Source organism: Aspergillus oryzae, chromosome 1 (genome assembly GCF_000184455.2).
Source record: "Aspergillus oryzae RIB40 DNA, chromosome 1".
Taxonomy (NCBI): domain Eukaryota; kingdom Fungi; phylum Ascomycota; class Eurotiomycetes; order Eurotiales; family Aspergillaceae; genus Aspergillus; species Aspergillus oryzae.
Window position 1 is genome coordinate 1,149,386 of NC_036435.1, and position 25,091 is coordinate 1,174,476.

The 25,091-nt window shown below is 47.2% G+C and overlaps 9 protein-coding genes across 9 annotated transcripts; 6 read left to right on the forward strand and 3 right to left on the reverse strand.

Annotated features, from left to right (window-relative positions):
- Nucleotides 1–431: 431 nt before the first annotated feature.
- On the forward strand, nucleotides 432–2,762 carry AO090009000440 (iron-containing redox enzyme family protein; the record flags this gene model as incomplete). The annotated part of the gene is made up of 1 exon (XM_023235274.1): nucleotides 432–2,762. One exon carries the CDS (start codon nucleotides 432–434, stop codon nucleotides 2,760–2,762), a length of 2,331 nt encoding a protein of 776 aa, XP_023088661.1.
- A 1,307-nt stretch (nucleotides 2,763–4,069) lies between these two features.
- Nucleotides 4,070–5,236, reverse strand: AO090009000441 (uncharacterized protein; the record flags this gene model as incomplete). Its single annotated transcript, XM_001816852.1, has 1 exon — nucleotides 4,070–5,236. One exon carries the CDS (start codon nucleotides 5,234–5,236, stop codon nucleotides 4,070–4,072), a length of 1,167 nt encoding a protein of 388 aa, XP_001816904.1.
- Nucleotides 5,237–6,725: 1,489 nt separating this feature from the next.
- On the reverse strand, nucleotides 6,726–7,245 carry AO090009000442 (putative prefoldin subunit 1; the record flags this gene model as incomplete). Its single annotated transcript, XM_023235280.1, has 3 exons — nucleotides 6,726–6,894; nucleotides 6,985–7,106; nucleotides 7,216–7,245. 3 exons carry the CDS (start codon nucleotides 7,243–7,245, stop codon nucleotides 6,726–6,728), a joined length of 321 nt encoding a protein of 106 aa, XP_023088662.1.
- A 529-nt stretch (nucleotides 7,246–7,774) lies between these two features.
- On the reverse strand, nucleotides 7,775–8,948 carry AO090009000443 (isopenicillin N synthase family dioxygenase; the record flags this gene model as incomplete). The annotated part of the gene is made up of 3 exons (XM_001816854.3): nucleotides 7,775–8,004; nucleotides 8,061–8,499; nucleotides 8,583–8,948. The coding sequence occupies 3 exons, from the start codon at nucleotides 8,946–8,948 to the stop codon at nucleotides 7,775–7,777; spliced, it is 1,035 nt and encodes a 344-aa protein (XP_001816906.1).
- A 2,493-nt stretch (nucleotides 8,949–11,441) lies between these two features.
- AO090009000445 (uncharacterized protein) lies at nucleotides 11,442–12,188 on the forward strand (the record flags this gene model as incomplete). Its single annotated transcript, XM_001816855.3, has 1 exon — nucleotides 11,442–12,188. One exon carries the CDS (start codon nucleotides 11,442–11,444, stop codon nucleotides 12,186–12,188), a length of 747 nt encoding a protein of 248 aa, XP_001816907.1.
- A 1,533-nt stretch (nucleotides 12,189–13,721) lies between these two features.
- On the forward strand, nucleotides 13,722–14,869 carry AO090009000446 (uncharacterized protein; the record flags this gene model as incomplete). Its single annotated transcript, XM_001816856.3, has 2 exons — nucleotides 13,722–14,724; nucleotides 14,784–14,869. The coding sequence occupies 2 exons, from the start codon at nucleotides 13,722–13,724 to the stop codon at nucleotides 14,867–14,869; spliced, it is 1,089 nt and encodes a 362-aa protein (XP_001816908.1).
- A 1,533-nt stretch (nucleotides 14,870–16,402) lies between these two features.
- AO090009000447 (Rcd1-like cell differentiation family protein) lies at nucleotides 16,403–17,458 on the forward strand (the record flags this gene model as incomplete). Its single annotated transcript, XM_001816857.3, has 4 exons — nucleotides 16,403–16,553; nucleotides 16,616–16,771; nucleotides 16,831–17,206; nucleotides 17,281–17,458. The coding sequence occupies 4 exons, from the start codon at nucleotides 16,403–16,405 to the stop codon at nucleotides 17,456–17,458; spliced, it is 861 nt and encodes a 286-aa protein (XP_001816909.3).
- A 1,302-nt stretch (nucleotides 17,459–18,760) lies between these two features.
- Nucleotides 18,761–19,387, forward strand: AO090009000449 (uncharacterized protein; the record flags this gene model as incomplete). The annotated part of the gene is made up of 2 exons (XM_023235302.1): nucleotides 18,761–19,072; nucleotides 19,181–19,387. The coding sequence occupies 2 exons, from the start codon at nucleotides 18,761–18,763 to the stop codon at nucleotides 19,385–19,387; spliced, it is 519 nt and encodes a 172-aa protein (XP_023088663.1).
- A 983-nt stretch (nucleotides 19,388–20,370) lies between these two features.
- On the forward strand, nucleotides 20,371–21,234 carry AO090009000450 (uncharacterized protein; the record flags this gene model as incomplete). The annotated part of the gene is made up of 1 exon (XM_001816859.3): nucleotides 20,371–21,234. One exon carries the CDS (start codon nucleotides 20,371–20,373, stop codon nucleotides 21,232–21,234), a length of 864 nt encoding a protein of 287 aa, XP_001816911.3.
- Between the last annotated feature and the right edge of the window lie 3,857 nt (nucleotides 21,235–25,091).

A 25,091-nucleotide genomic window follows, 5' to 3' on the forward strand; every position in this document is an offset into this window, starting at 1 on the left:
CATCGCAGCAATTCTGCATACCTTTCGGCCTCCCGCCTCCTGCCTTTACTCTTTTGCTGCCCCACGAGGTGTAGAGAACCGCTGGGGCGTTGACTCGGAAATTAAGAGGCGGTGAAGACTCTTCCTTAGACTAGGAAATACATTGAGCGAGTCATATATCATTTAAGGTTCGGATCCCTATCGCCGGGTCCAAGACTTTGATGTTTTACTTTCTCTTGTTCCCTTCCTCTTTATACTTATTTTCAATTTCTTATTTTGAATTTGTATTTTTATTTTTATTTTTATTTCGTTTTCTTTTCTTTTTGCTGAGCCCTGAGCCCGGCTTCATTTTAATATAATGATTTGTTTTCTCGGATTTTAAAACATCAACACCACATTGAGATATTAATACAGAGGCTGAGAAAGTACGCATATAGCTACCGGTTCAGGAAATGGGGCCATTGTCATATTGGGAGTTTCGTGACACCTGGTCTGACAGCCCATGGGGCGTTCCAGTTCGAAATGCGACCTCTTTAGATTACTATCATACCCTACGAAGCCTTGCTATGAGTTTACGACTTTTCGAAGTTCCCAGGACTTTGCTCCCCAAACTCGCCTTATCTCTCTTCATTTGTTTCTGTTTGCTGCTTACAAAACGCTGGAGAAGACGGAAAATTGATACTACAACATATGCAGTAAAGGAGGCAAAGCGCGGCAAGGCAACATCACAACGACCTACATATCGAACGGGCGGGAGCCCTGTTGACTATCGATCTCTGTACTACAAACTACAGAATATCGAAGACCACCAAGATATACTGCCAGGAGCTCGGGAGCTGCTTCTTTCCCTGCTTTCGGACGCAATTAATTCAACGGCGTACGACAAAGATCAAGGCCAAGGGATATTTGGAATTCGATCATACACCGACGAAAAGCTCTTTTCGTTTCTCCAGACAAGCCACCAAGGAGTAGAGGACTCCTATGAGAAATACATTCAAGACAGGAGGGATGGGAGTCCAAGGGTGCTGGTATCAAATCGACAGCACGCCACTGAGGTTCTAACACGGCTCGCACCACTTAAATTGGTAGATGGAGCCTGGCTAGGTCACATTAATCATATCAACACGCCTTTCGCACACAGACACGTCACGAAGCAATTATGGCAGATTCTCTCTGAGGAGCTTGGGGGTGGAAAATTAAGCCTTCATCATACCTACATCTATAAAGAGCTATTGAAGGGTCTTGACGTGAACTTACCAGAACCGTATGAGCGAAGTTTTGGCGAAGCAGTGCCCAACACGAACGACATGCGGATTTTCAAAGCGGGAGTAGTTGCACTGCTCATTTCATTATTCCCGCAAGAGTTTTTACCTGAGATTTTTGGGTTCAATCTCCACTTCGAAGGACTTAATTTTGAAACGATGACTTTGGCACGCGAGCTGCGGGAGCTCGAGATTGATGCACAATATTTTCTACATCACCTTTCCATTGATAACGCGCATTCCGGGCATGCCATGATGGCAGCATTTACAGTGTCCCAATATCTAGCGCTAATTGTGCGTGATGAAGGCCCCAAGGCTGCAAGGATTGCTTGGAGACGTGTCCAGGCAGGATATGCGCTATCTAAGCATCTTAGGGATGGCATTGAGTCGGTGGTAGCTGCAGACGAAGGGGAGATTGACTACCATGCGGAGAACAATAACAGCCCTGGACCGTATGATGAGAAAGTCGTAAACCTTCTGATTGCGAAAGCAGCAGTGGCACAGAAGATTCATACTGCATGCCCCGCTAGAATCGGTGGTAAACCATTGGTCGACTGGCTAGATACCAGTCATATCGTATCCGATAGCGACAAATTGGATTTTCTTCGAGAATTGGGGAACGCTGCCCCATGGGTAGTCAAAGGCAATCCAGATAAGAGTAGGTTGATCCGGGAAGTGCGTCGTGGAGGGAAAATGTTTGGAGCTTTCACACTAAAGGAGGTGAATTTGTTAGAACGTTGGATAAGCACCCTGGATCCCCGGGCAACTAGCAATGATGCACAGGCTGCTTACTGGAGGTTCACTGGACGAAAGAGATTTCTCCAACATCCAGCTATGGCGCCATCTCTAGACCCGTTCCTGAATTTCGATTGTTCTGCATACCCTGCTCTTCCACTTGGTGAAGATTATATCCACGACCCTCTCTTACTCAATCTTGGCAAGAACTGGCCCAAGTTTATCTCCATGTGGTTTGCCCACACCTCTCTCCTAGAATCGTTTGTCGCGGTTCCCTCTCGTGTTGCTACCGAGTTGGGCGCAGCCGTTACTTGCACCCTTAGGGCTCAGTATGGCCTCAGCCCTGAAGAAGATGGGGTATTAGGCATGGATGAGCTTCACCACACCGTCAGCGCCGCCCCTACTCCCGATCTAGTCGATATTGGACTAGAGATCCTGTCTTGCAAGGGTATTAGCCCTCTACCAGGATCATTATCGGATATTCTCACACAGTGTCCGTGTGACTTCTCATCAAAGATGTTAAGCGCATCAGTATATCCAGTGAGGAATGGTGAGATCCTGCTAGGAATGCTATTGGCCTTCCTGGGCTTGCAGAGAGCTGTGTTGGAGTGTCCAGGAATGCTCTCCGAGACAGGGAAGCAGGCGTTAGAGGGGATTATCGAGAGGGAAATCACCGGTTTAAAGACATGTCGTGATTTGTTGGCAGCGGATAAAAGGAAAGCCCAGTTATTTGCCGCGGGATATTGGATGGCAAGAAAGGAGATTTATAGGAAATTAGGTCAATAGCCTTCTACTTATTCAAGACTAGGCAGTAGTAGCGCCTGGCCAGAAAATTATTCCCATTGCATACACCTGTTCGCTCCTGTAAGGATCGAAGTGACACTGGGACATAATATTGTCTCTTCATATTCACCGGCAACAGCAGCAAACGCAAGAATTGAGAACAACCCATGAGAAACAAAGTCAACTGTTTTCCTTGAACCGCAGTCAATATATATTGCTGAAAAGAGTATTGTATCGCAATGGTTGCAGCAAGCTTTGCATGTATACCATTGATAATTAAGCCCTAATATACCTTACCCCTCATGGCTTTACCTCTGATGGACTCTCATGTTTCGCCCGATGTTTAGACATAAAAGGAACTCACGTTCCTGAAGGTCAGCCTCACATCGAGGTCGAGAAAAGAAGAATGAGAAGCAGAAAATGGAGGAATCCACGTCCACATTCAAGGATATCGAGTTCCAGGAATACATTTATACACGTCCAGAACTCTATACAATGTCGACTTGAACTACGACTTAAAGTATAAGCGGTAGATAGAATAGGAGAAGATGTATCTACTAGTACTTTTAACTTTTAAGTGGGTATACCCACTAAATACCTGTATGTAACCATGTACATACAGTACTACAAAACATCATACACGCTTATTAGTTCCAATTATAGATGCCACTGTGGCTGGGAGTCTGGAGAGCTCTGCCATACAATACGAAGAGTATGTTAGTACTCGCTTGATTCTTGACGCTAATGTTTAACTGCTCCGACACCGAGATGATTCAACATTTTAATCCCGATACTATCGAAGTCTCTCAATAGCATGTCAACTGTAACTTTCCCTAAGCGTTAGCATGCGTGCCCCGATACTACCTGAGTTACTTTAAAAACTGTACTCTACTAGTAACTATGCCCAACAGTGTTATAAGGGCATTAACTAGAAACCTTTATCGACAATGAAGTTGACATTCGTTTCACGTTCTTGTCTATCCATTGGAACGTGGAACTAGAAGCACTTGGTTTTATGGGAGGGCTGAAATGATTCTATGATTGACATACAAACTAGGTGACCGTAGTTAACAACGATCATGACCATTCGACAAACGTTTCCTTTAGCCATGTGGGCCCTGCAGAAGTAAGTGTCCAGGTAGCCATATCAGTCATCTTAGTGATCACAAGATTCGCGTTATTTATTCTAAGTAATCGTTATTGATATTTTGTTGCTAAGACCATAATATAATAGTGTTGGAGCTGATCTCTGGGTCCCTTAAGAGTAATGTACTATCGTTCCCTAAGATTGGCAATAGTAGATAGCCATTCTACAGTAATGTCGGCCTCCTCTTGGGCTGCGACATATCATCATCCTGGTTGCTTGCCTCTTTCGCCAGTGCATCCTCAAGTAAGAGTTCGTCCTTCCTCTTAGTAGCAGGCCAATTGGCATTGCCATTTGAAGCGTTAAGTTTTGCCTCATCAAGCCACACATTCCACACCATCGTTTGAGGAATAAGACCTCCTTTTCTGACCCAGTCAATTTCTTTGGTGGCTCTAATAGCAAGCCAAATAGCCTCAGTATAATTTTCCGTGATGATAGTAGATTTGTCTACTACCCTAACCAGCCGCATATTCCAATGCCATGTCCGACTGACTGCAGGCGTTAGAGCACAGAACATATAGATGACATTCAGTGCCAGGTAGGAAGCACCGAGAGTGACCTGCATGGTCCAGGAACAATTAGACATCAATACAATGCCCAGCATTAAAAGCAAGGTGCCCACGTAAATAAGGATTCTATACAGCTTGGCTCCCGCCACATAAGCACATTTTACTTCGCCCGTATATAGTAGCCTCGCGACTGCTTCTTTGCAATGTACCACAATGAAAGCCCCTTCTCGAGTTCGAAGAACAAGGTCACCGGGGGGCGACCGTGTCGAGCTGGGCCTAACTATTGCATCGGACTGCCAAAATGAGGCAGCACTGTGAAAACTGCTGGCAAGAGATACCAGAACAATTGCAACAACTGCGGGGCCATCACGAAGCACGATTGCCCAGGCCAAAACACCAGCCGTCCAAACAGAACTGCAGATTGTGATTAATTTCAGGGGTGCCAATTTCTTAACTGTCGCTATTTTATCGTGGCCGGGACGGAGAACTTCCTCGTCGTCTTGACACAGCTCAATCGTCATTTTTTGGAATTCGTAGGGTCGAGTCAGCTCGAGCTGGTGGATCATGCTAGGGAAATAAGGAATACTTTGTAACTGAATCCCTGAGTAGACGCCATGAACGGTGACAGGAGTCGACGGAAGTGCCGTTCGGCGAGAAGGTCGAATTAGTGCATGTGGCGCCGGCAGCAGCCTTGGAAGTAAAATTGTTGGTGAAGCAGTTAGGGGTTGAACAACCTCCTCAATGATAGACTCTCCAATGATGGCGAGAAGACCGACAAGGTCAAATTTCCAATCGGTGCGAGTCTCCGGGAAGATCAATCCCATGTTGACCATATACACTGAACAGAAACGATTTCAGAAGCTTTAAACGCAGAGTGTTGCAGTCACAACTCAGTCCTGGAAAGTGGTGTACCTTGCTCTATTGTATTTTAAGGTCCAGCTGCTGAAGTGTGGGATGGAGTTGGGCCTTGGCTGCACGATAGCAAATCGAGCATTCCATTGGTAGATCACTTATGTACAGTGTTCAAAAGTATTTATTTGCAAGTGCCGATCGCTAATTTCCACTCCAATCACACGGCATAGCGACCATGTTGCAATGTATACGAAGTACGGAGTACTCTGATCTGTCTCGGTGGGTTTATTAGATTGGTCATATGTCCGGGATCGGCATCCTACGCAATTCTTCCTGTGTTAAGTATAATTTAACTTATCTTAGAGTCTAGTATGGCCTCTCCTGCATGGTATTAAAGAGGCCTTTCAAAAATGTCTCTGAAACTGCACCCAAGGCCCTCGCTTACAGTAGCTCGAATGTGATCATAAGAGAGCTGGCGATCTTTAGGATATTGATCTTTGAATTCAGTTCTTCGTTCAGCCCCAAATAGCCTCAATCGCATGTCTCTGGTACAAGAATTCCGTATATTTTCGTACGCACCTGAGGTCAATAGTCGTCAAAGGCAGGGCAGGGGCAATTAGTAACAGCAGGTTCAAAATTGTCATACCTGGGTGGAATTAACAAACCATGCTTCTACCAATTAACGCGCATGCAGATTGAGTTTTACCCCCTTTTTTTTTTTTTTTTGTTTTTCACTCTCAGCAAGATGCCTTACAAAAAGCCATGACAATGATCACAGTGATGTTTAGAGGATTGGAGGTGCTGTTCGAAAGAGTTCTTTTTTCAGCAGCAAAGGACCGCTAGAAAGCTTTGTGGTAATATCCGACTCGATAAAATAAGAAACTGGAGAAGAGCAAAGGGTTACAATGCGTAATCTGATTTGCCTCTAGTAAACTCTGTTTAAAGGTCACACCCACGTATCATCGCACCTGAAGACGAGATGCAGAAGAGCGATGGAGACATTGATCTGTGAGGATATTATTAACATTGGTTTCTACCTAGTGATCAGAAGCAACAGAGGATAATCAAGTATTAAGGCATGCACCGAGTTTGGATTCCCGAGGTAAACATGACTAGCGACCAGTGACACTCGCTAGTCATCAGAGTAGCCGATCGCTGTCTCAGCGACTGGTCCAGCCAGTAGGTCTCAGAGCCAAAGTTCCGTACGCTATCTGGAAACCGTTGTATATCCAAGCGGTGAAGCGTGTTCTGCACAGTAACAGGCTTGCATGAGTAACAGTATAACTCGCTGTCCTCATCCTTCATCCTGAACATCCCCTTCTTGGTCCTGTTAAAGAGCGCTTCGTCGGTTCCCCGTTCTGTTTCTCAAAAACGCCCGGCTCGGCGAAGCCAAATGTTCCCAAAGCCAGAATAGACTCACGACAAACCCCAACATGGCTTCAGTGCCATATGCGGATTAACTCAAGCCTTACCACCGGACTTCACAAACCGCTCATAATGCTCCATACTGTTCTTATGTGTCATCTCCAGCGAACTCAACTTCTTTTCCAACCCCGACACATCCGACTTGAGTTCCGCCTTCTCGGCCACCAAGCGTTTATCAACCGTCGACATCGGGACGCCCACGAACCTATACCAAGTCAAAGTCAGCGCCAGGTCTTTCTCTTCCAATGTCGAATTCAAGCGAAGCATATATCGTCAAAGATGGAAGCCCACTCACATCTTCCCTACACCTTCGTAGACAGGTGTGTCCTTAGGCAATGAGCTCATCTCACTAGACGTCAAGTCTAGCAGTCTGATAGCCTTCTGTTTTGTGGTCACTTGGGCCTTGGCGATCCCGATCTGTTGTTGGGAGGTAACTATACGATTTTCAAGTTCTTGAAGGAGCTAGACATCGCATTCTGCCATTAGCTAATGGTCTTATCGATGTGCTAGGTGTTCAATAAGCTACCTTTTGCAGAGCTTCATTTGGTAGAGACATTTTGACACGGTAGAGGGGGTTATGAGGGGTCTGGTGAGGGGATGCAAGTCGCCGTCGCGGGATATTTAAGAAAGTGGGAGATTGTAATTTGCGATAGATAGGTATTCGCAATTGGTAGCAAAGTGCGAGCTAGAAGTTTGTTCGACTCGCGCAAGGTTTATGATATTTGTTATTGTATAGAGGCAAGACGGAGGCTCGGGGATGAACTTATCGGCGGCCAAGCTCAGTTGACTCCGCTGTCCGCCCGGCGGGGCGTTTTCCATATACGGGTGTTACTTAGGGCTTAGGGCTTCCACACTATATATACAAGCTGAACTGGCACTTTTCAATAGTTTGAGTTGGTCGGAGGTGGTATCCTGCGAAGAAATCCTGGTGTATGCAATTGGGTTGTGCGTGTTATACAAATTCAATCACATGCGAAGATTGCTACCCAATATCAATCTCTCAGCTCATTTCCAATAAAGCGAACTGCCAATCTCCTAATGATGTAGACGAAGTACAAATATGAGCGATTGTGGCTCCGTTGTGCTTAGTACATCATAGAGGCTCGCATCTTGTTATACTCTGCCTGTGTAATTGGCTTGTACTTGGCGGGCTGATCCTCGCTCATACACGATGGAATACATTCAATTACAGATGTTGGGTCTGGAGATATGAAGTAGGGGATCGAGAACCGCTCGCGGGTCATCCGATCTGGGCCCTCATAGCGATCGGCGAGTGGTGGCATTCTGACCCTGTGGTTTGTAGACCTGAGTTGGTCTGTTGGGGTTAGACCATGCATCGTCGCATTTTGCCAAGTTGGATAATGCACTTACCATTACTCCACATTTGAAGAAGGTCACCAACATTTACCACTATGGCATTCTTTAAAGGAGTTGCAGGAACGAATGTACCTGGCCGAGAAACATCTTCAACCTCCAGACCCCCGCAATCGTCTTGAAACAGCATAGTTAAGGAACTCCAATCCGTATGTGCTGGACAACGGGTTGTCCGCTCTTTCTCAAGATCTTCAGCTGGAACGGGCAAGTAGTGTAGTAGTCGTAGTTGATTACCATGGCCTGAATGTTTGTCAACTAGGTAAGAATCGTCCTCTAGATTCAATCCAATGGCTAGAGCACGTAAAAGCTCCTCGCCGACTGCCCAGCACTCCCAATAAAATTTGATCATAAAAGTCCTGAAGCCCGGGAGGGCTTCGTCGGGTATCCATTGATTGGGTTGTTCAGTGTTTTCATCACTCCCGATATCGTATACTTCCTACAGCACTGTAAGATACGGGCCTTTTTGATATTATTCTAATGCATGACTTTGGTACTTATAGTAGGCAAGCCACAACATACTTTGACATCTGGGACCTCTCGCAACTTTCTTTTTGCCTCTTCATCATTCCCGGTGGACATCGTCTGGGATACTTTCTCCAATCCAGGCCATGAGTAACCTCGATGCACTGCCCAACCTTCAGGATGGGGTGCTCTCATTTTCTCCTCTTCAGGAAGATTGAAAAGGCGTTTCACCCAATCAAATGCTTCATCCAGGACAGATTTGGGCAGCGAGTGGTTGATGATGTAGACAAAGCCCACGGTTTGGCAGGCTTTGACGAGCTCATGTGCAGTTCTTAGCCGAGAAGCTTCGTCCTGGGTATTCTTCCAGGATGAGAAGTCAACGACAGGTATTGCCATTGAGGCTGAACCATTTCCTGGCGGCATGCTAGCGGGCGATAGATTATAGAAGTCTATTCGATGACTAAACTTCGATGTGCACTAAATAACAGCGTAAAGACGTTATTCGTCTCGTGTTGTTAGCTTTGTTGGCAATATATGGATTGTCTATAGATATGGTGGAGACGGTGCTAGAGTTTAGATGTGATGACATTCCCCTCAGTCACATGCCATCAACCACTGATGCTTCCTGTTTTACAATCTCTTTACTCCCCACAACCATGTATGCTCATATTGAGCCCGAAAACTACATGATCAAGCTTCGCTTAAAATTAAGCAAGCACTGGCAATGGTTCAGAAGGTGTGATCATTCCTGGTTGTTGAATTCAAGATGTCCTACGAGCAATTACTCAGAAAGCTGTTAATTCGTAAGGTAGAGTATCCAATTTGATCTTGAATTCCATGACTTCCCCCCCCCCCCCCCCCCCCCCCCCAAATGTGAGCTCGGGACTTACTCTCAGGCAAATTAACTGAGCGCAATATAACCTTGATTGGACGTTGCGCAGGCCATTGTGAATGTGCACTGAATGCATCTATCTCGTCGCCACATTCGAACAATACTTCAAAGATGGGCGATGTGCTGTGTTAAAGCAAATTCATGCCAGTGCGACATCGCAGCAAATACTAAAATCGCTGATTTCCAATGTTTTCGCCCGCAGCAAACGTCCTAGATGATTTGTTATACCGTGAAGTGGGGGGCGTCTGGTTCTTTCGGGGGAGGATTGACTGCGATTCGCAGTCCAAGTTTAGTCACTATCATTCTCAGCAAGCTATTTCTCCTCCTATTCTTAGGCTCTAGTGTTGGGACAAAACAGTTTCTTTTGGGAAAAAAGGTACTGATCTGGTTGCCTTCCTTGCTGCCTTGCCTGTTGCCTCGTTGCCCTCGATCATGCGTGCGGGCACCCGGTTGAGAGAAGCTTTCTTCCAGTCTAGTATAAATCTAGCTAATGTAGCTATGTATAGATCGGTGTACCTGTTGGACATCGAATGGCTCATTGAATCAATGGCAATTGATTCGCTGATTGGTTGTTGTGTTCTCCTTCCGTGGCCTCAAATACTAAGGGACGGTAAAACCTCGAGCCTATCCTTTCCAGAAGTATATTATTCGCCTCTAGCGCAGTTAGCAAAATACGTACTATGACGAATTTGCAGCGACTGGTCTTCTCGGGCCTGAATGTTAGCTTGATTTGAAGGATCTTCCTAGCTTTGGAGAGGATGGCTGACGAAAGTACGTGTCGGGATTTCTCTCGTATTGATTTGTACAATCCTCGATAGAACATTTGCTTATATTGAGTGTTGCAGCCTTTTAAGCACTTACACCATCCAGCGTTGGCAAAAGGTATTGAAATCAAATAATTCAACACTGAAATAGATCCTCTCTCTATTTATACATACCCATTCATCGACCTAAGTAATCATCGAAATGGTCGATACGTGTCCACTCACGCACTGCCCTCATACGACCGGCAACATTGGAATGGTTCTATTCATCTAAGTAGTATCGTAGACGGATCAGACGGGAGTTCCGACGGAGACCGGATTGCATGCTCGACCAAGATACGGGCTTCCAAAGTGGCCCGGTCGGGTGTGGTGTTTGGTCGGATTTCGTACCTTTTAAAGCCGCCTGTCCGGGAAACCCATGAGGATATGGTATATTGAAAATATGGTATAGAGGGTTTCTGTTAAGAATAAGTAGCAACTTTCTACATTGGCAGGTCAACGCTTAGAGACAACTTTACATGCTGTTGTAATATAGCCACTTTCCGAGGGTAGGAAAGTCGTATCAAGAGCTACATGACGTAGAAAGTTTAGTAAGAGGGAGAATGGGAGAGTATGCATTGTCTGAGAGTTCATTTAAGAGATCAACCTTAAAAGTTAGTTAGACTAACAATATGTAAAAAAAAAAATCCTTTTACCCGATTACATGTCTCTTTTTCATTTTCCCCTTCCCTTTCCACGGATGAAACTCGGGAGGAAACAGTGGTAAAGCTGTACGAGATGCAGCGGAGTTTGTTTTATCGAGAAATGCAGCTTGATGTCAAAGGTTTATATTAATAGCTGGGCAGGTGGTTGGACAATGGGTGGACACGCGGTTGCTGTGGCAGGGATCTCGGTGGAGATTGCGCCTAACTGCCAGAACAAGTACAGCCCGATGCAGAATACATCATCCACCCGACTCCGGTCACCGGTACCGTGGCCGACCGTTCTCGAAGATATCTGGAGCTGGAATTTAGCCACTGAGTGTGAGTTGTATTCTCATACATACCCGTCAATTTGGATGTTGCTTTGTCTCGAGTCTTGCAACCACCCACTAACACTACGGTTGCCGCTTTCAGTAGTTTGTTGACCGCATGGTGTTATTACTGTCGCATACCACACAACGCTCAATCCCACCAAGAATTCCAATCGAAATTCAAGCTGAACGCCGATCTCGAGATTTATATACAATTCAGTGGGCGGACTCTAGCCCTAGCCGCTAGAATGAAGGTATTTGGGTGGATCTCGGCCGCATTCTTCGCCTCGACTGTGTTATCGATAGAGACGTTGCCATTTTCTCCTCCGCAATCCGCAGAAGCAAACAAGAGGGCATATGAGGTCTTACGCATATTAAAGCGGGCTGACAGCTGCCCGGCTGGGTATGACCCATGCTCCAACATGGGTAGATCCGACGTCTGCTGCAGACAAGGTTCCGTTTGCTCTCGTGACGCCGCCGACAATATTGCCTGCTGTCCGACTGGAGCGAAATGTACAGGCTCACTTACCGGAGACTCCACTTCTGCCTCGACCAGCTTCAGGTTTCCAGGAACCGCAACTGTTTCTATGACCACCACGGGACCCAATGATGCTACTATTACTGGCTCGACGATGCCAGGCGCTTATCCGTTCGTCTATGTCCCGACGACGTTCCCGAACGCCGGCGTCTGTTCCTCATACTACTCCCTGTGTCAGAGTGAGTATACCGGTTGTCTTTCGAGTCTGGGAGGAGGCTATGCAGTCACGGTGGCAGCTGAGGGTGGAGGTGTAACCCGAGCTGGCGGAGGGGCAGCCGGGGCAGTCTCTACCTGTTCTAGCTTGAGCATGAATGCCTGCCATGGCCTCAATCTGGGCTACTGCGACACGTATGCTACCGGAACCGGAGACATGAACAGGGCACCCCCGGGACGGACCTCTAGTCTGGAGGACCTCGTGTTTGGCGTGGTCATTGGCGTGGCCGGTATGTTTATTTGATCAGCCTTAATGCTCTTACGTTTCTTTATGGTGGATATGCGATATGAAAACATTTCTTTGTTCTTTCTCTTTTACCTATATGTTACAACAGATTGATCTCCTGGATGTTAAACGAACGGGACGTCTTTCGCGCACATACTGTATGGAAGCTTATGGCTGGACTCTTACCTGACTTGGCCCCGTATACTTTTCTTTCAGAAGGATGAAGGATGATTGAATGATGTTATGGTCGAGTGCTATGCTAAGATGTAAATCTACTGTTCTTTGGCGTCTACGTATGTACATATCTAGCTAGGATTTGGGGATACGAGATCCCAACATTACTGTCTGAACCATATAAGAATATATTGATGATCGGAAATGGATTAACCTGATACTCTGTACCAGGCACCGAAACATGCACAAAGAGGACATACAGAATACTGGCAGATACCAAGGCATCACACCGCTTCATTGTCATAAATAGTGTACCCAATACCTTGGAATACACATCGTACATTTGCGAGCGCTAATTTCATGCATGAGTAACTAGACTGGAAAAAAGACTAGTCTGGACCACAGTATCGGATAATCTCCCACCGGTGTGCGTTGTCCCTGATTCATCCGCTTCGCTGGCAAGGCACTAGAGCGTGACGAGACAACACACAGGCACAGATGGAGTAGGAGTATGGAGTAGTTTAACCTTCGGATTGACGACGACAGACTCGGCGTGGGGCCACCAGAGTAGACACCTCAGGTGTGATTCTATAGATCGATCTATCGAATGGAAGTGGGGGATTCTCGCACACCGACTCGAGTTACTCAACGCGCGATTTAGTTCAGGTTCCGTCTTTGTTCCGCTGGTAATAATGGGGAATTAGTATGAAACTGATGTCAGGGACGGAAGGTAAAAAAGGGTCAGCAAGAGCAATGATTGCTTGAGTCATGTCTCTGCCGTTTCTCCAATACAGTGAGGGGCACAGCGTCCAATGCATTGCGACGATAAGATGAAAGACAAGGGAAAAGCTCGGCTCTCCCAGCCCCCTCTTTTCAATGAAGGAAAAATTAGAAATTCCTATCAATGAGTAAACTTTGATGTCAGTACCTCATTTGAGCTTTTTTTTTTTCTTGTCTAGAGGTCGCTGCGATTGGCTGTTGCTGTTGTTTTGTTGCAGGAAATCCCGGTGGTTGGGTACTATACGGGAGGCTGGGAAACAGGGCTTCAAAGCAAAGCTGACGGTCACTTACCGTCTCTTGGTCACCACGAGGATTGCCCCCCTCATCCACCCCCTCATTCTTTTTTCTTCAAAATTCTTCTGTCACTGTTTGCTTGTCATGCTTGCTTTGACATTCTTTCTGACGTGGTTACGAAATTGAAGATAGCTGTCTTTCGTTTTCAAGCTCTTATCGATACCGACCCATACATAGTCCGAGGTGACCGGTCTAGTCAGTTTGAATAAGATTATCGACAGTGCTCGTGGTTTATCGGACCTGGAGAGGGACAGAACGAGTTTGGCATTCTTCTCGTGATCCCAGCACATATCTCTGTCCACCATGCACACTTCTCGCATATTACACTCAGCCATATCCATACTGACTTTATTGGCGCAAGTTCAGCGCTCCGCTGCTTCCCCTCTGGATTTTGATGAGGCCGGCCTTGAAAAGCGCTGCGCAAATTCCTGTGGCTATTATGGCCAACTCTGCTGCAGCTCTGGTCAGACGTGTAGCACCGATAGCAATGGCCAGGCAGTCTGTGCAGATTCCTCCGGTGGCAGCTGGCAATACTTCACTACAACTTTCGTCACCACGGAAACCGATGTCGCGACAGTTACCTCTACATGGAGCAGCTATGTAGGACAGACTACGACTGCTGGAGGTGGCTCGGGGAGTTGCAAGGCCGAGCTGGGCGAAACCATTTGCGGAAACACCTGTTGTGGTGCGGCGTACGTCTGTTCCAACAACCAGTGTGTGATGGGCAGTTCATCAATCTGGGCCACCGCTACCGCTACGCCTCCAGTACGAGGCACAAGTGCATCTACAATCACTGCGACTGCATCGGCGACAACCACACAGGGCTTTGTTGCTCCTGTTGGCACCGACGGAGCCCAACTCATTGGTGAAAAAGCACCAGATAATGGAGGACTAAGCGGTGGAGCAATCGCAGGTATCGTCATCGGAACAATCGCTGGCGTCTTTCTTCTCTTGCTTCTTTGCGCTTGCCTGTGCTGTCGCGGAGCTCTGGAGGCTTTGTTTGCTTGCCTGGGTCTTGGTGGTGGTAGAAGAAGAAGAAAGGAGACCACATATGTGGAAGATCGGTATTCCCACCATACGCATGGTGGCAGGCCTGAAGGACGTACCTGGTTCGGTTCGCGTCCGTCAGCTCCACCACCCCAGACTAGTGAAAAGAAGAAATGGGGCGGGCTGGCAACCCTTGGGATCATGTTGGGCGCGCTTGCTCTATGTCTGGGATTGAAGAGGCGCAGAGACCACGAGGATGAAAAGAGCGACTACACTTACCCGAGTTCATACTACTACTCAGATTATTACACCAGCACAAGTATGTGTCCTCTTCTTTTGGTATTTATAGATGTATAACCCTTACTGACTGCTCTATAGGTAGCGCAAGCTCGGATCGGCGAACGAGACGGACAAGGGACACTAGACAATCCAGGCGATCTCGCACGCGTTCACGACGATCATGATTAACGAAGTGATACAATGAAGATCTATCAACGAGTCGCATAAGACCATGAACCTGTTTATGACTTTCTGTTTTCTTCTTTCCCCATTTCTTTTTGATTCTCCGTCAAGCATAGAATGGCGCCGGTTTGGTATTTTGTGTGTTGTTTGTATCACCATGCTTCTTTTGCCTTATTTGCGTCAAATCCCCCGTACAACTGTTCCCCCTTTTCTCCCTTTACCTTTCCTTATCTGAAAGTCAATATGTATGATGATGAGCTATGTATCCATGTTCTAATGACTTGTCCTATTTTTTTTTCTTTTTCCCCCCTTGTTTTCCGATATATTTTGATGGGTCAATGAAGGAACGATGTAAATACGAAATAGTTAGCGCAATGACAATTATGTCATCCTGCCAGAGATACTGAGTAATAAGATGTTTTGATCGGAATCATTTGGATAGGTCAATTGCATGTAGCCGCAGGAATCGGAGTATATTGAGCTTAGACCCAAAAATATGAACGCAGGTCCAAGACTATGAGGGTGGGTAAAATCATGCACTTTCTGCACCATAACGACGGGTACCGAGTACCTCTGTTCGAAACTCCCGCAATAGTGTCCTGCACCTGCCGGAAGTACTCGTGCGACATTCTGTGTAACATGTAAGGCGGCGAGTCCGCAGAGGGACATTGGTACCTTGGTCAGTATTGTATGCTATGGAGACGCTTCAGGAAACCTTATTCAATTGAAGTTGGAGTAAGACTAAGAAATTCATGATCGGTAAAAGAGAGACTGAGCTGGAACGGCCCTAAATATTCTATCAATATTAAAAATACTTCAAAGGGCGCTCAATTGATGGCGCTTGAGTGACTTGGACGGTTTAAGCGGGCCGCGCACGGGTTTAAAGCATCAAGTCAATGCTCGGCCGGAACTTGCGTTCTCCCCGCCTCCCGTAGTCCGGAACTTCCTCGACTTCTCCATCCATTGCTCACACTTCAGCACGCCAAGTCGCACACTTTCACATTCAACCCTCAAGCAAATAACAACGACAGAAAACTGTCATTCATGAATTTAATTTCGGGTACAATTCCTTGACTATAGAAACCTTTCCCTCGACGTCTCATTCCTTGTCATTCCTTGTATCTCTGTCTTCGGTCGCTCAGAGCTGCCACGACTGTCCTCCTGAGGATTACGAGTCCCCGATCCTTCACCAGCCCGTCATGCTCCAGACGCAGACTCAGCACGTTTTTTCCCATCAGCATCAATATCCCGCTGATCCCTCCTGGCTGCAACATCAACAGCAGCAGCAGCAACAGCAGCAACAACAGCACCATCAAGCCCAGCACCACCCACACCAGGCACAACAACAGCATTCTTCCTTGGTGGCCCAACAGCATGCCCAAGTGCAGGCCGCTGCGGCTGCCGCCGCCGCCGCCCAGCAACAACACTATAATCGCATAGCTATGGCCGGCAACCCTGCTGCTGGAAACCCAGCACAGGGTGCAGGTGCTGGAGGGTTAAGCGGGGATGGCGCTCTCCCGGGCGCGGTATCGGTGATGGATGGCGGGATCAGTGATGAGAACCGCAAGGTTTTCATCTGGGTTGCTGAGCTTCTAGATCCAAACCGCAGAGAAGCTGCCCTCATGGAACTAAGTAAAAAGCGAGAGCAAGTTCCTGAGTTGGCGCTTGTCATTTGGCATTCGTTTGGTATGAACTGTTTCCTGTATGTGGCGACTACTTCATGGATGCTAACGAGTTGGTCTTTGTAGGCGTTATGACTGCCTTGCTTCAGGAAATCATTTCTGTATACCCCTTATTGAACCCCTCTCAGTTAACCGCCGCGGCTTCAAATCGAGTCTGCAACGCACTGGCTCTGTTGCAATGTGTCGCCTCCCACAATGAGACCCGCACACTATTTCTGAATGGTATGTAGCAGTTCATGCTTGCTTACAATACTTGTTGGCTGACGCAAATACTCCCCCAGCTCATATCCCACTTTTTCTTTATCCCTTCCTGAATACGACCTCCAAATCTCGCCCGTTCGAATACCTTCGCCTCACCTCTCTTGGTGTGATCGGAGCGTTGGTCAAGAATGACTCTTCTGATGTCATCAACTTCCTTCTCACAACCGAGATTATCCCCCTCTGCCTCCGTATCATGGAAACCGGTTCGGAGCTGAGCAAAACAGTTGCTATCTTTATCGTTCAAAAAATCCTGCTTGATGATATTGGTCTTGCATATATTTGTGCGACATACGAGAGATTCTATGCTGTGGGGACTGTTCTGAGCAACATGGTCACCCAGCTCGTGGAGCAGCAGACCGTAAGGCTTCTGAAGCACGTTGTGCGCTGTTTCCTTCGGTAAGTTTTAGGCCACATATGATTAACGGCTGGACAACACCTTGCGTTTGTGAATATTTCCTAACTATCTGTAGCCTGAGTGATAACAGCAGAGCGCGTGAGGCCTTGCGCCAATGCCTTCCCGAGCCTTTGCGAGACGCCACCTTCTCCTCCGTCCTCCGCGATGATGCAGCTACGAAACGTTGTCTCGCACAGCTTCTTATCAATCTTTCCGATAATGTCTCCGATGGCGCTCCGGGTGTTGCTATGTAAAAGTCGAAAAAGCATTGCTTCCGTTTTGAATTACTTGGTATATTTGACAACCTTACGATATGCATGGGACGGTCTAAGGCGAATCTGGGTCATGTGGCGCAAATGTGTGAAAATGGCAAAATAACGGTATAACCAAGAAGAAAGAAAAAAGATTGGGAGAGGAGCACCGGGTTGGGGATTTATGTGACCACTATGTAACAAAGTTTGTCCTTTTTTTTTTGTTTCCTGTCGCATATTTTTTTTTTTTTTTTTTTTTTTTTTTTGTCTTTCGCATGGGGTCTGCGGTTTTTCCTCCTTTATCCCATTTCGGTCATAATGGTACAGGCTTGTGTGGTGGCGTGGATATGGATGGCGCTGTCTTTTCTGTGCATTCTGCTTGTCCTTGACGATCCCTTTCCTCATTTCCCATTTGAATGAGATAGACCCTCTTTGAGCGAGATACCAGAATCTAGGTTTTGATTCATGCGTTGGGATTGCATGTACGGGTGGAAGACGTTCTGGTCTGCAAATTCTGAGGCACGGTTTGTCTTTATTTCTTACTGTCGTTAATTAAGTAGGACATTACCTTGCATATACTTGGTTTTATATAAATTTAATAAGAATTTGAGTACCGGGGACTATCCTCGACTCCTTACGTGGTAGTGATCTCAGAGAGCACTTTATCGGAGAGCTCGCTAACACTGGAAATCACCTGACAGGCGGAGGTCTCGACGCGCCCCGTGAGCTCATCTCCATCTCGAAGACACGCCCGCCCTGGCAAATCCCGCCCTGTGTTCCGCCACTACGTCTGAATAGTTTGACTCGATTGAAATTTAACCTCTGATAATTTTCTCGTGTATACACATCTAACCTCCTGCTTACAAGAAAACAAATACCGCTTGACAGCTAAACCGTGATTTTCGAAATTCGGTTCTGCGCTGCGGCGCTGTTCATGCGCTCGAACCGCCGACATGGTATCGCGAAAGCGCACCCGTTCCGAGGTAGACGCTGCTCCGGAGCAGCCACCTGAGGAGTCTGGTTTGCTGCACCGACTGCGGAATTGCTGGGAGTTTGCAAATCTCATGCAGTATATAGCGATCTTTGGCAAACCTATGAAGATTGATGAGGAGTTTGGAATTGAAGTATGCCATCTTGCCGAACTAGGATCTATGAAATAGCCTCTTTCGCCCTTCTTTAACTTGCTTGTCGCGTGTAGTAGAAGCTAACCTCTTCGTTTCACACTATTTCACAGGACTTAGAGAAAGAATGCTTAAAACCTGGTTCTTCTGAAAAACTCCTGGAGATTGGACTCTGTCTTCTGAAATGGATCTCGTCGCATCGGGGCCTCACGTACGTGATAAGGCCTTGAGCCCCTTGAACTTCCACGAAGCGCTAACACGAGCGGTTACCCTTAGTTTCGACAATTTTGACGAATACACGCGACGTCAATATAATGCCAAAGCACCTCATCTCCCTAATCCGTTCGGGCACGATGAGGTTCCTAATAAGTTTTCCGAGTTCGATGTCTTCCTGAAGCTTCGCGTCCTTCATCAGTTGACCATATGGACGTTTTGGAATCCGGATCGCATCCGTGATAAGATGCCGGAGCAAAGGGAGGCGGATCAAACGCAATGGGTGAGTACTGCTCGGAATGGTATCGTGCCTTACGCTTGTTACTGATGTCATGTTAGCGCATTGAGGAACTAGGTTACGATCGCGAAGGGCGCTACTATTATATCCTAGATGACAACCGACTCTATCGTCGTACTGATCCTCCTCCTCCCCCTCCTCCGAAACCTGCCAAATCGAAGACGAAGAGAAAGAGTGCACGTGCTGTTCGAGCGTCAAAACGCAGAAAGGTATCAGGAGCCGCTGCTGCGGAGGAATCCTCGGGCGAGGAAAATAATAACATCAATGGAGAAGTCACTGGGGATCCTTACGAGGGGATGAAATGGGAGTGCATTGCAATCACGTTACAAGACTATCACCAGTTTCTGGATTCGATTCGGAAAACGAAAGACCCTGACGAGAAGATCTTGAGGGATCGCATTGAAGAGCAAGTGTTGCCTGTGATCGAGAAGGAAGAGGAGGCACAGGAGCGACAGAAGGCCAAACGTGAAAAAGAGCTCATGAACTTACAGCTGCTCGCGGGTGCAAAACGATCAAGCCGGCTTGCTGGAAAAGCTGAGAAGGAGCGACAGGATCGAGAAGCTGCCGAGGCGGCACGGAAACGAGAAGAAGAGCTAGCGGCTGCTCTTAAGGAAGAAGAGAGGATTAAGAAGATGGAAAAAGAAAGACGATCGCGCATTATGACTCGCGAGCAACGTATCAAGGATCGGGAACGAAAGCGTATTCTACACGAAAGTGAGCTAGAGCGGATAGCGGAGGAACAGAAGAAACTCGAACGGGGCGAAAGCAGAATCTCTGAAAGACAGTTGAAGGCCGAACTGGAAAAACAGAGAAAGAATCTGGAGGATCTTTCTCAGGAAGACGAATGGATATTCGATTGTTCTGGGTGCGGTATGCACGGAGAGAACTTGGTATGTCGGCGCCGTCCCATATACTAAGGCACCTTCACTGACCCTGCATAGGATGACGGCGAGCATAGCGTTGCATGTGAGAAGTGCAATGTATGGCAGCACAGCAAGTGTCTTGGTATCTCGCAACAAGAGGCCGAGCGTGACGATTTCCATCTTATCTGCCAAGATTGTAAACGGCGAGAAGAGGAGGCAAAAAGGCCGAAAATCCCGCCATTGAAGTTTCGTGTCGGCTCCTCACCGTCTTCTGCGGCTGCTGAAGCTGATCAGGAAGGCAAGGGCGTGGAGACTGCACACACTTCTGTGCCATTGACCGTGCCTCCAAACGGGTCACCATCTAAATTGCCTACAATGCAACCATCTCTTCCTTCCCACAGCAAAGCCCAACCTGCCCCTATGTCACCCGAGCGCCGCCCGCAGTCTGCCCACACCGTGTCACTCGGCAGTCCCCGAGCTCTCTTTTCTCCATCGAAGGGTGCCAATGGTTATTCGCCCTCTAGGGAAGCACCTCCGAAGCTACCATCAATCCAACAAGCAACACACCTGCCTCCCAACGGCCGTGTTTCTTTTAACGGTGGCTCTTTCCACTCTTTCCATTCACAACGGCCGTCATCCTCCCACTCCACTCAAAGCCCGACATTTCCCTCACCTATCCAGAACCGTCCCTCAATGTCTCCTACCCAGGGCAACCGTGATGTTGGACCCCTTGCCGGGTTTCCACCTGCACCACCATCAGACAACTCAGGCCCATGGACACCTTACAGGCAACACCAGGCCCCACGCCGAGGCAGTGGTCACTACGCTTCCTTCTCTTCAATCCCTGGTGGACACCCATCCTTTGCAGCTACGCCCAATGCTAGTCACTCGTCCCCTCCACAAAGTTCACATGGCGGTGTTGCACTTTCAGGGATCAGCCCCACCAAGCAATCACCTCGCCCCGTTACTTCTGGGAGTATGACGGGTGCGCCAATCTTGCCTCCTATACAGAAACTTGAGCCGAGTCCCAAGTTGATGGGACGCAGTTCGCCTGATGCTCCCATTCCGCCACCCGTAAAGTGCATGACTCCTGAGCAAGAGGAGCGCAGACAGCGCGAAAACGCTCTGATGCTTCATGCCCAGTCCCATGCTCCCAATGGTCAACATTCGGCCATGTCATCTCCATCGCTTAACCGGATACCGCCTCTGGGACCATCTGCACTGTCGCAAAGACATGAATCAACGGTTCAATCCGAATCTGGTCCCAAGACGGAGGGGCAATAGAGCAACTGGTTTGGCCGCTATGCGTAGATGCTTTACTCTTGCAATATTCCTTAGTTTTCAGCCTAACGCAATCGCTGGGGATTTTTGGCTCTTCGTGGAGCGTTTATATCTGGAGATATATCGCTAGGTCAATTGAGGGAGGCTCAGTCACGTCGGTTGACGTCTATTTTGGGTTATTGGATTTACTGGATCTCGATCGGCAAGGTTACACGGTCAGTGCAGGAGAATTTTGTGTGATGGCGAATGTCGTGACCGGAGAATATATCCCCAGCAATTGCGGTCGGCACCGGCAGAGTACACAAGACCTCTGGAATTACATGTCCATATTCTGCAGGACATTGCCCGCAACATGACACAGTTGGGATGGCAACCAAATCTTCTGGATCACATTATCTATTACCCTGGAATGAATTTCAGGCATCGTTGGCTTCCGTCTGCACGTCATGTGTCGATAAACTATCTATTTTACTTTTCCCTTCTTACAGAGGTATTAATACTTACATAACGGATCGGGAACGAGACGGTGCTCTTTTTATCAAAACTACTACGAAAACACAAACCGGGATGGGTGGTCAGGCGTTATGCCATACATAGAGGGAGAACTGTTCGCAGCATATGAGTTATTTTCTAGGGGCGGGTGACATGGGTGATCTCACACGGGTCAAGGAAAAGTAATTTGCATGATATTAGACACCTACTATAGAATAGTAGAATACTATGAAATTGTACACTAGATCCGTTCGTCTTCCCTTTAGGCTAATCTTAAAGAAACAATAACAATAGAAAGGACCCAGGGGAAAGACGAGGGTAAGAATCCGTTGGCCTAAGTACATCAACAGACGGGAGAAATCAACCGAAGTATCAATCACATTGTGATAGTCCACGACCTGGTTTAGCTTCGGCATATGCAGCCATCTAATACGCCAGTGGCATCCAGCCTATCCCGCGATTCATATAAACAACCTTGCATCAGGCAGAGATCCAGATCAGGTATTAGAATCAAAATTCTAATCCCGACGCCCGCATTGAGATTACGACCAGGTGACCAAAGTACGTGTGTACATATACATCCCTATCTTGTACGTCCATAATCTTGTATGTAGTGTACTGTGTACTATGTATGTACCTACAAACGAGCGCAATAATCAAGCACTCAGTCAAGCAAACAGATCAACCTAACTAGATCCTATACCCTGTAAAACAAACGCCATTCATGATTCAAACAAACAATCAATCAATTCAAGCCTCCCCCCAATAACACGAAAACGAGAATGAACTATAACCCCCCCCCCCCCCCCCCCCCCCGGGACAATAAGCATAGAACAAAACGTTAGACTTAATAGCAACCAACCCGCTAAGCCTCGCCCACCGTGGAGTAGGTAAGAAACAAACCCCCCAAAAAAAGAAGAAAAAAAAAGAACCACACCCCATCACAGACAATACTTTCCCATAAACCGAAATGGACAGAATACGGTAGATATTCCAAATCCCGATAAAATCCAAAAGGCTAATCAATCATCCTCAAAATTGATTGTAGTTGTTACAAAAATATCACGAGTCAGTGTTCGTAACTTCAAGTCTGCTCCACTAGCGGCTCGCAACATAGCACCCTTAATACTTAATGTGGATATTATAATTGTAGAAGGGGGAAAGAGAACTATCTTGCCTTAGGGCTGCCCAATGAAGTGATGTTATTGACTTGAGGGTGCGATTTGACTGGCGGGGAATGAGAGAGGACTGGAATGGGAATTTGGAAACTTAGTACCTAGTGTAAATGGAGTTTGTTATGCAAAATTTGGATTGGAGTTCGTTGATCGGGGTCTTGGCTGTTGGAGGGGGATGTGTTTATTTCTGGTACGGGTTGGATACACCTATGTAGTATAGGTTCAGTTGGTACCTCCGAGGAGGTATGTTCATCTCAGGGCTCAAGGGCTCAAGTGCCCGAATCAGGAAACGTGGGGCTCCGGGTCACGGTGCCCGTCTCGATGGCTTAACCACAACGGGAAAGCCGGAGACAGGGAATATCGCTGATTGGACCCGTAAGCTCACCCGCTGAATCAGCGCTATGAACTTTAACAACTGGACGGTATCGGAGGCAGCGGATGGATCTTCTTCATGGGTTTGGGTTTGGATTCGAAGAGCGGCAGCCTTTTTGGCTCACGGACATGCTCGGAGGATGTACTCTTCATGGGAAATCTAGATGTTTGGGGAAATTGGGGGCGTGGGTTATTGGGAGGTACCGTATATCGGAGTCGGAGCCGGACTTAAGGTGTGTCTCGATCGTGATCGGAACAACGGGCGTTGTTCCTGATCGTGGATCATGATCCTTCGGGAATTTGGTGCCTAATTGTTTCTTGGTGCGTCGGCTTCGGGAAAGGGATGACAAATCATCTTTTATTATGAACTTCGTTCCCCCGTATTCTACCAAAAGTTGAATGAGGGGCATTGAATCAGTACTATTAGATACCTTAACTTAAGGAAGGTAGTTAACTATGTGGATGTCTTGTAGCTTAATGGACTGTGTTCGACTTGGCATGTTTTGCTTTTCTTTCTTTTCTTTTTCCTATTATGTTTAGAGGAGGCACATTGAGAACGTGCTCAGCAAGGGGCGCGGGGGGTAAGGCGCAAAAAACAAGATCAAGACACCAAACGCTAGCGATGCACGTCTGCTGGGCCACCCTTGGAAAAACTATTTTAGATTCAGTTGTCTCGTACGGGCCGGGGATATCCGTATGGACACAGTCATTGCCAAGCGAAGTTCCATATGTATAGGGATTAGTTTGTCTTGATATGGTATGAGGGGTGTCTCGAAGGTTAACAGCTAACAGCAGCACAAATGGTTGCGTCAGATGTCTGTTCCTCCCCCGATGCCGGAGTTAGTATTCCGGTTCGATGCTGGGCAACGTCTTGTCAGGTTCTATTTTTCTCAGATATGGAGGGTGTGGAGTTGAGCGTAACGAAAGTGGAGAAAAATTTAGAGACGGAGTATACTACGGTTACAAGACAACTGGGAAGTTAATATCAGATAGCTTAATCAGGTTAGTGGAGGGCTTGAGAAGATCACGTTGGAGGGGAGTGACGTTGGCATAGGGCATAATACCACATGCTATCGACCAACTACTTGTGATGGGCTGTCACTTTCTCAGCCCACCGTTAACGGGGTCACAGATGCTGTCAGCGCTTAATTTTAATGTTCCCGCGATTATCGGTGTCATATCCCGCTTGGTCCGCTTTTTTTGCGGGTTTCATTGGACCAAATCGACATTTTAAAGTATGGAACCCGATATAGTCCGGCCACTCAGGGGCGGTGCTGCCGTTAGGGTCTGGAATTTCCGTGTGGACAGGTATCATAGGTATGTGGCTTTCCTTTTTTTTTTACTTTTTTTTCCCCCCACGGCGTCTCTCATGTGCTGCTCAAAGGGGTAATTATTAGCTATAGCACTGTATGTTAGAGCAATATGTTGATCGCGGTATAGATAGGGATGAGGTCCGATTTCTCTACTATGACAGACCGGCATATTAGCACTCGTTATAAAGAAATAGTTAAAACTTAGAGGCTCAACACTATGCAGCTTATACAAACCTTCATTGATAAGCTGATCCCACACTCAGAGGATTCTTGTTGATGCCTCTATATCTTGCCACTGAGCACGGCGGACTCCTAAGGGAAACTCATGGGCGAAGTGTACGCCACTGAGCGGAACTGGTGTTGATGTCTTCCGCAATAGCCGCGGAACTTGGCCTGGGACTAATTAGCCCAGAAGAGGGTGACATCCCATCCCCCCAGGCTGCAAATGAGAGCGTCAGCTACTCTAACTTGGTGGGTTATGGATATGCGTTCGATGTAACCAACTAGC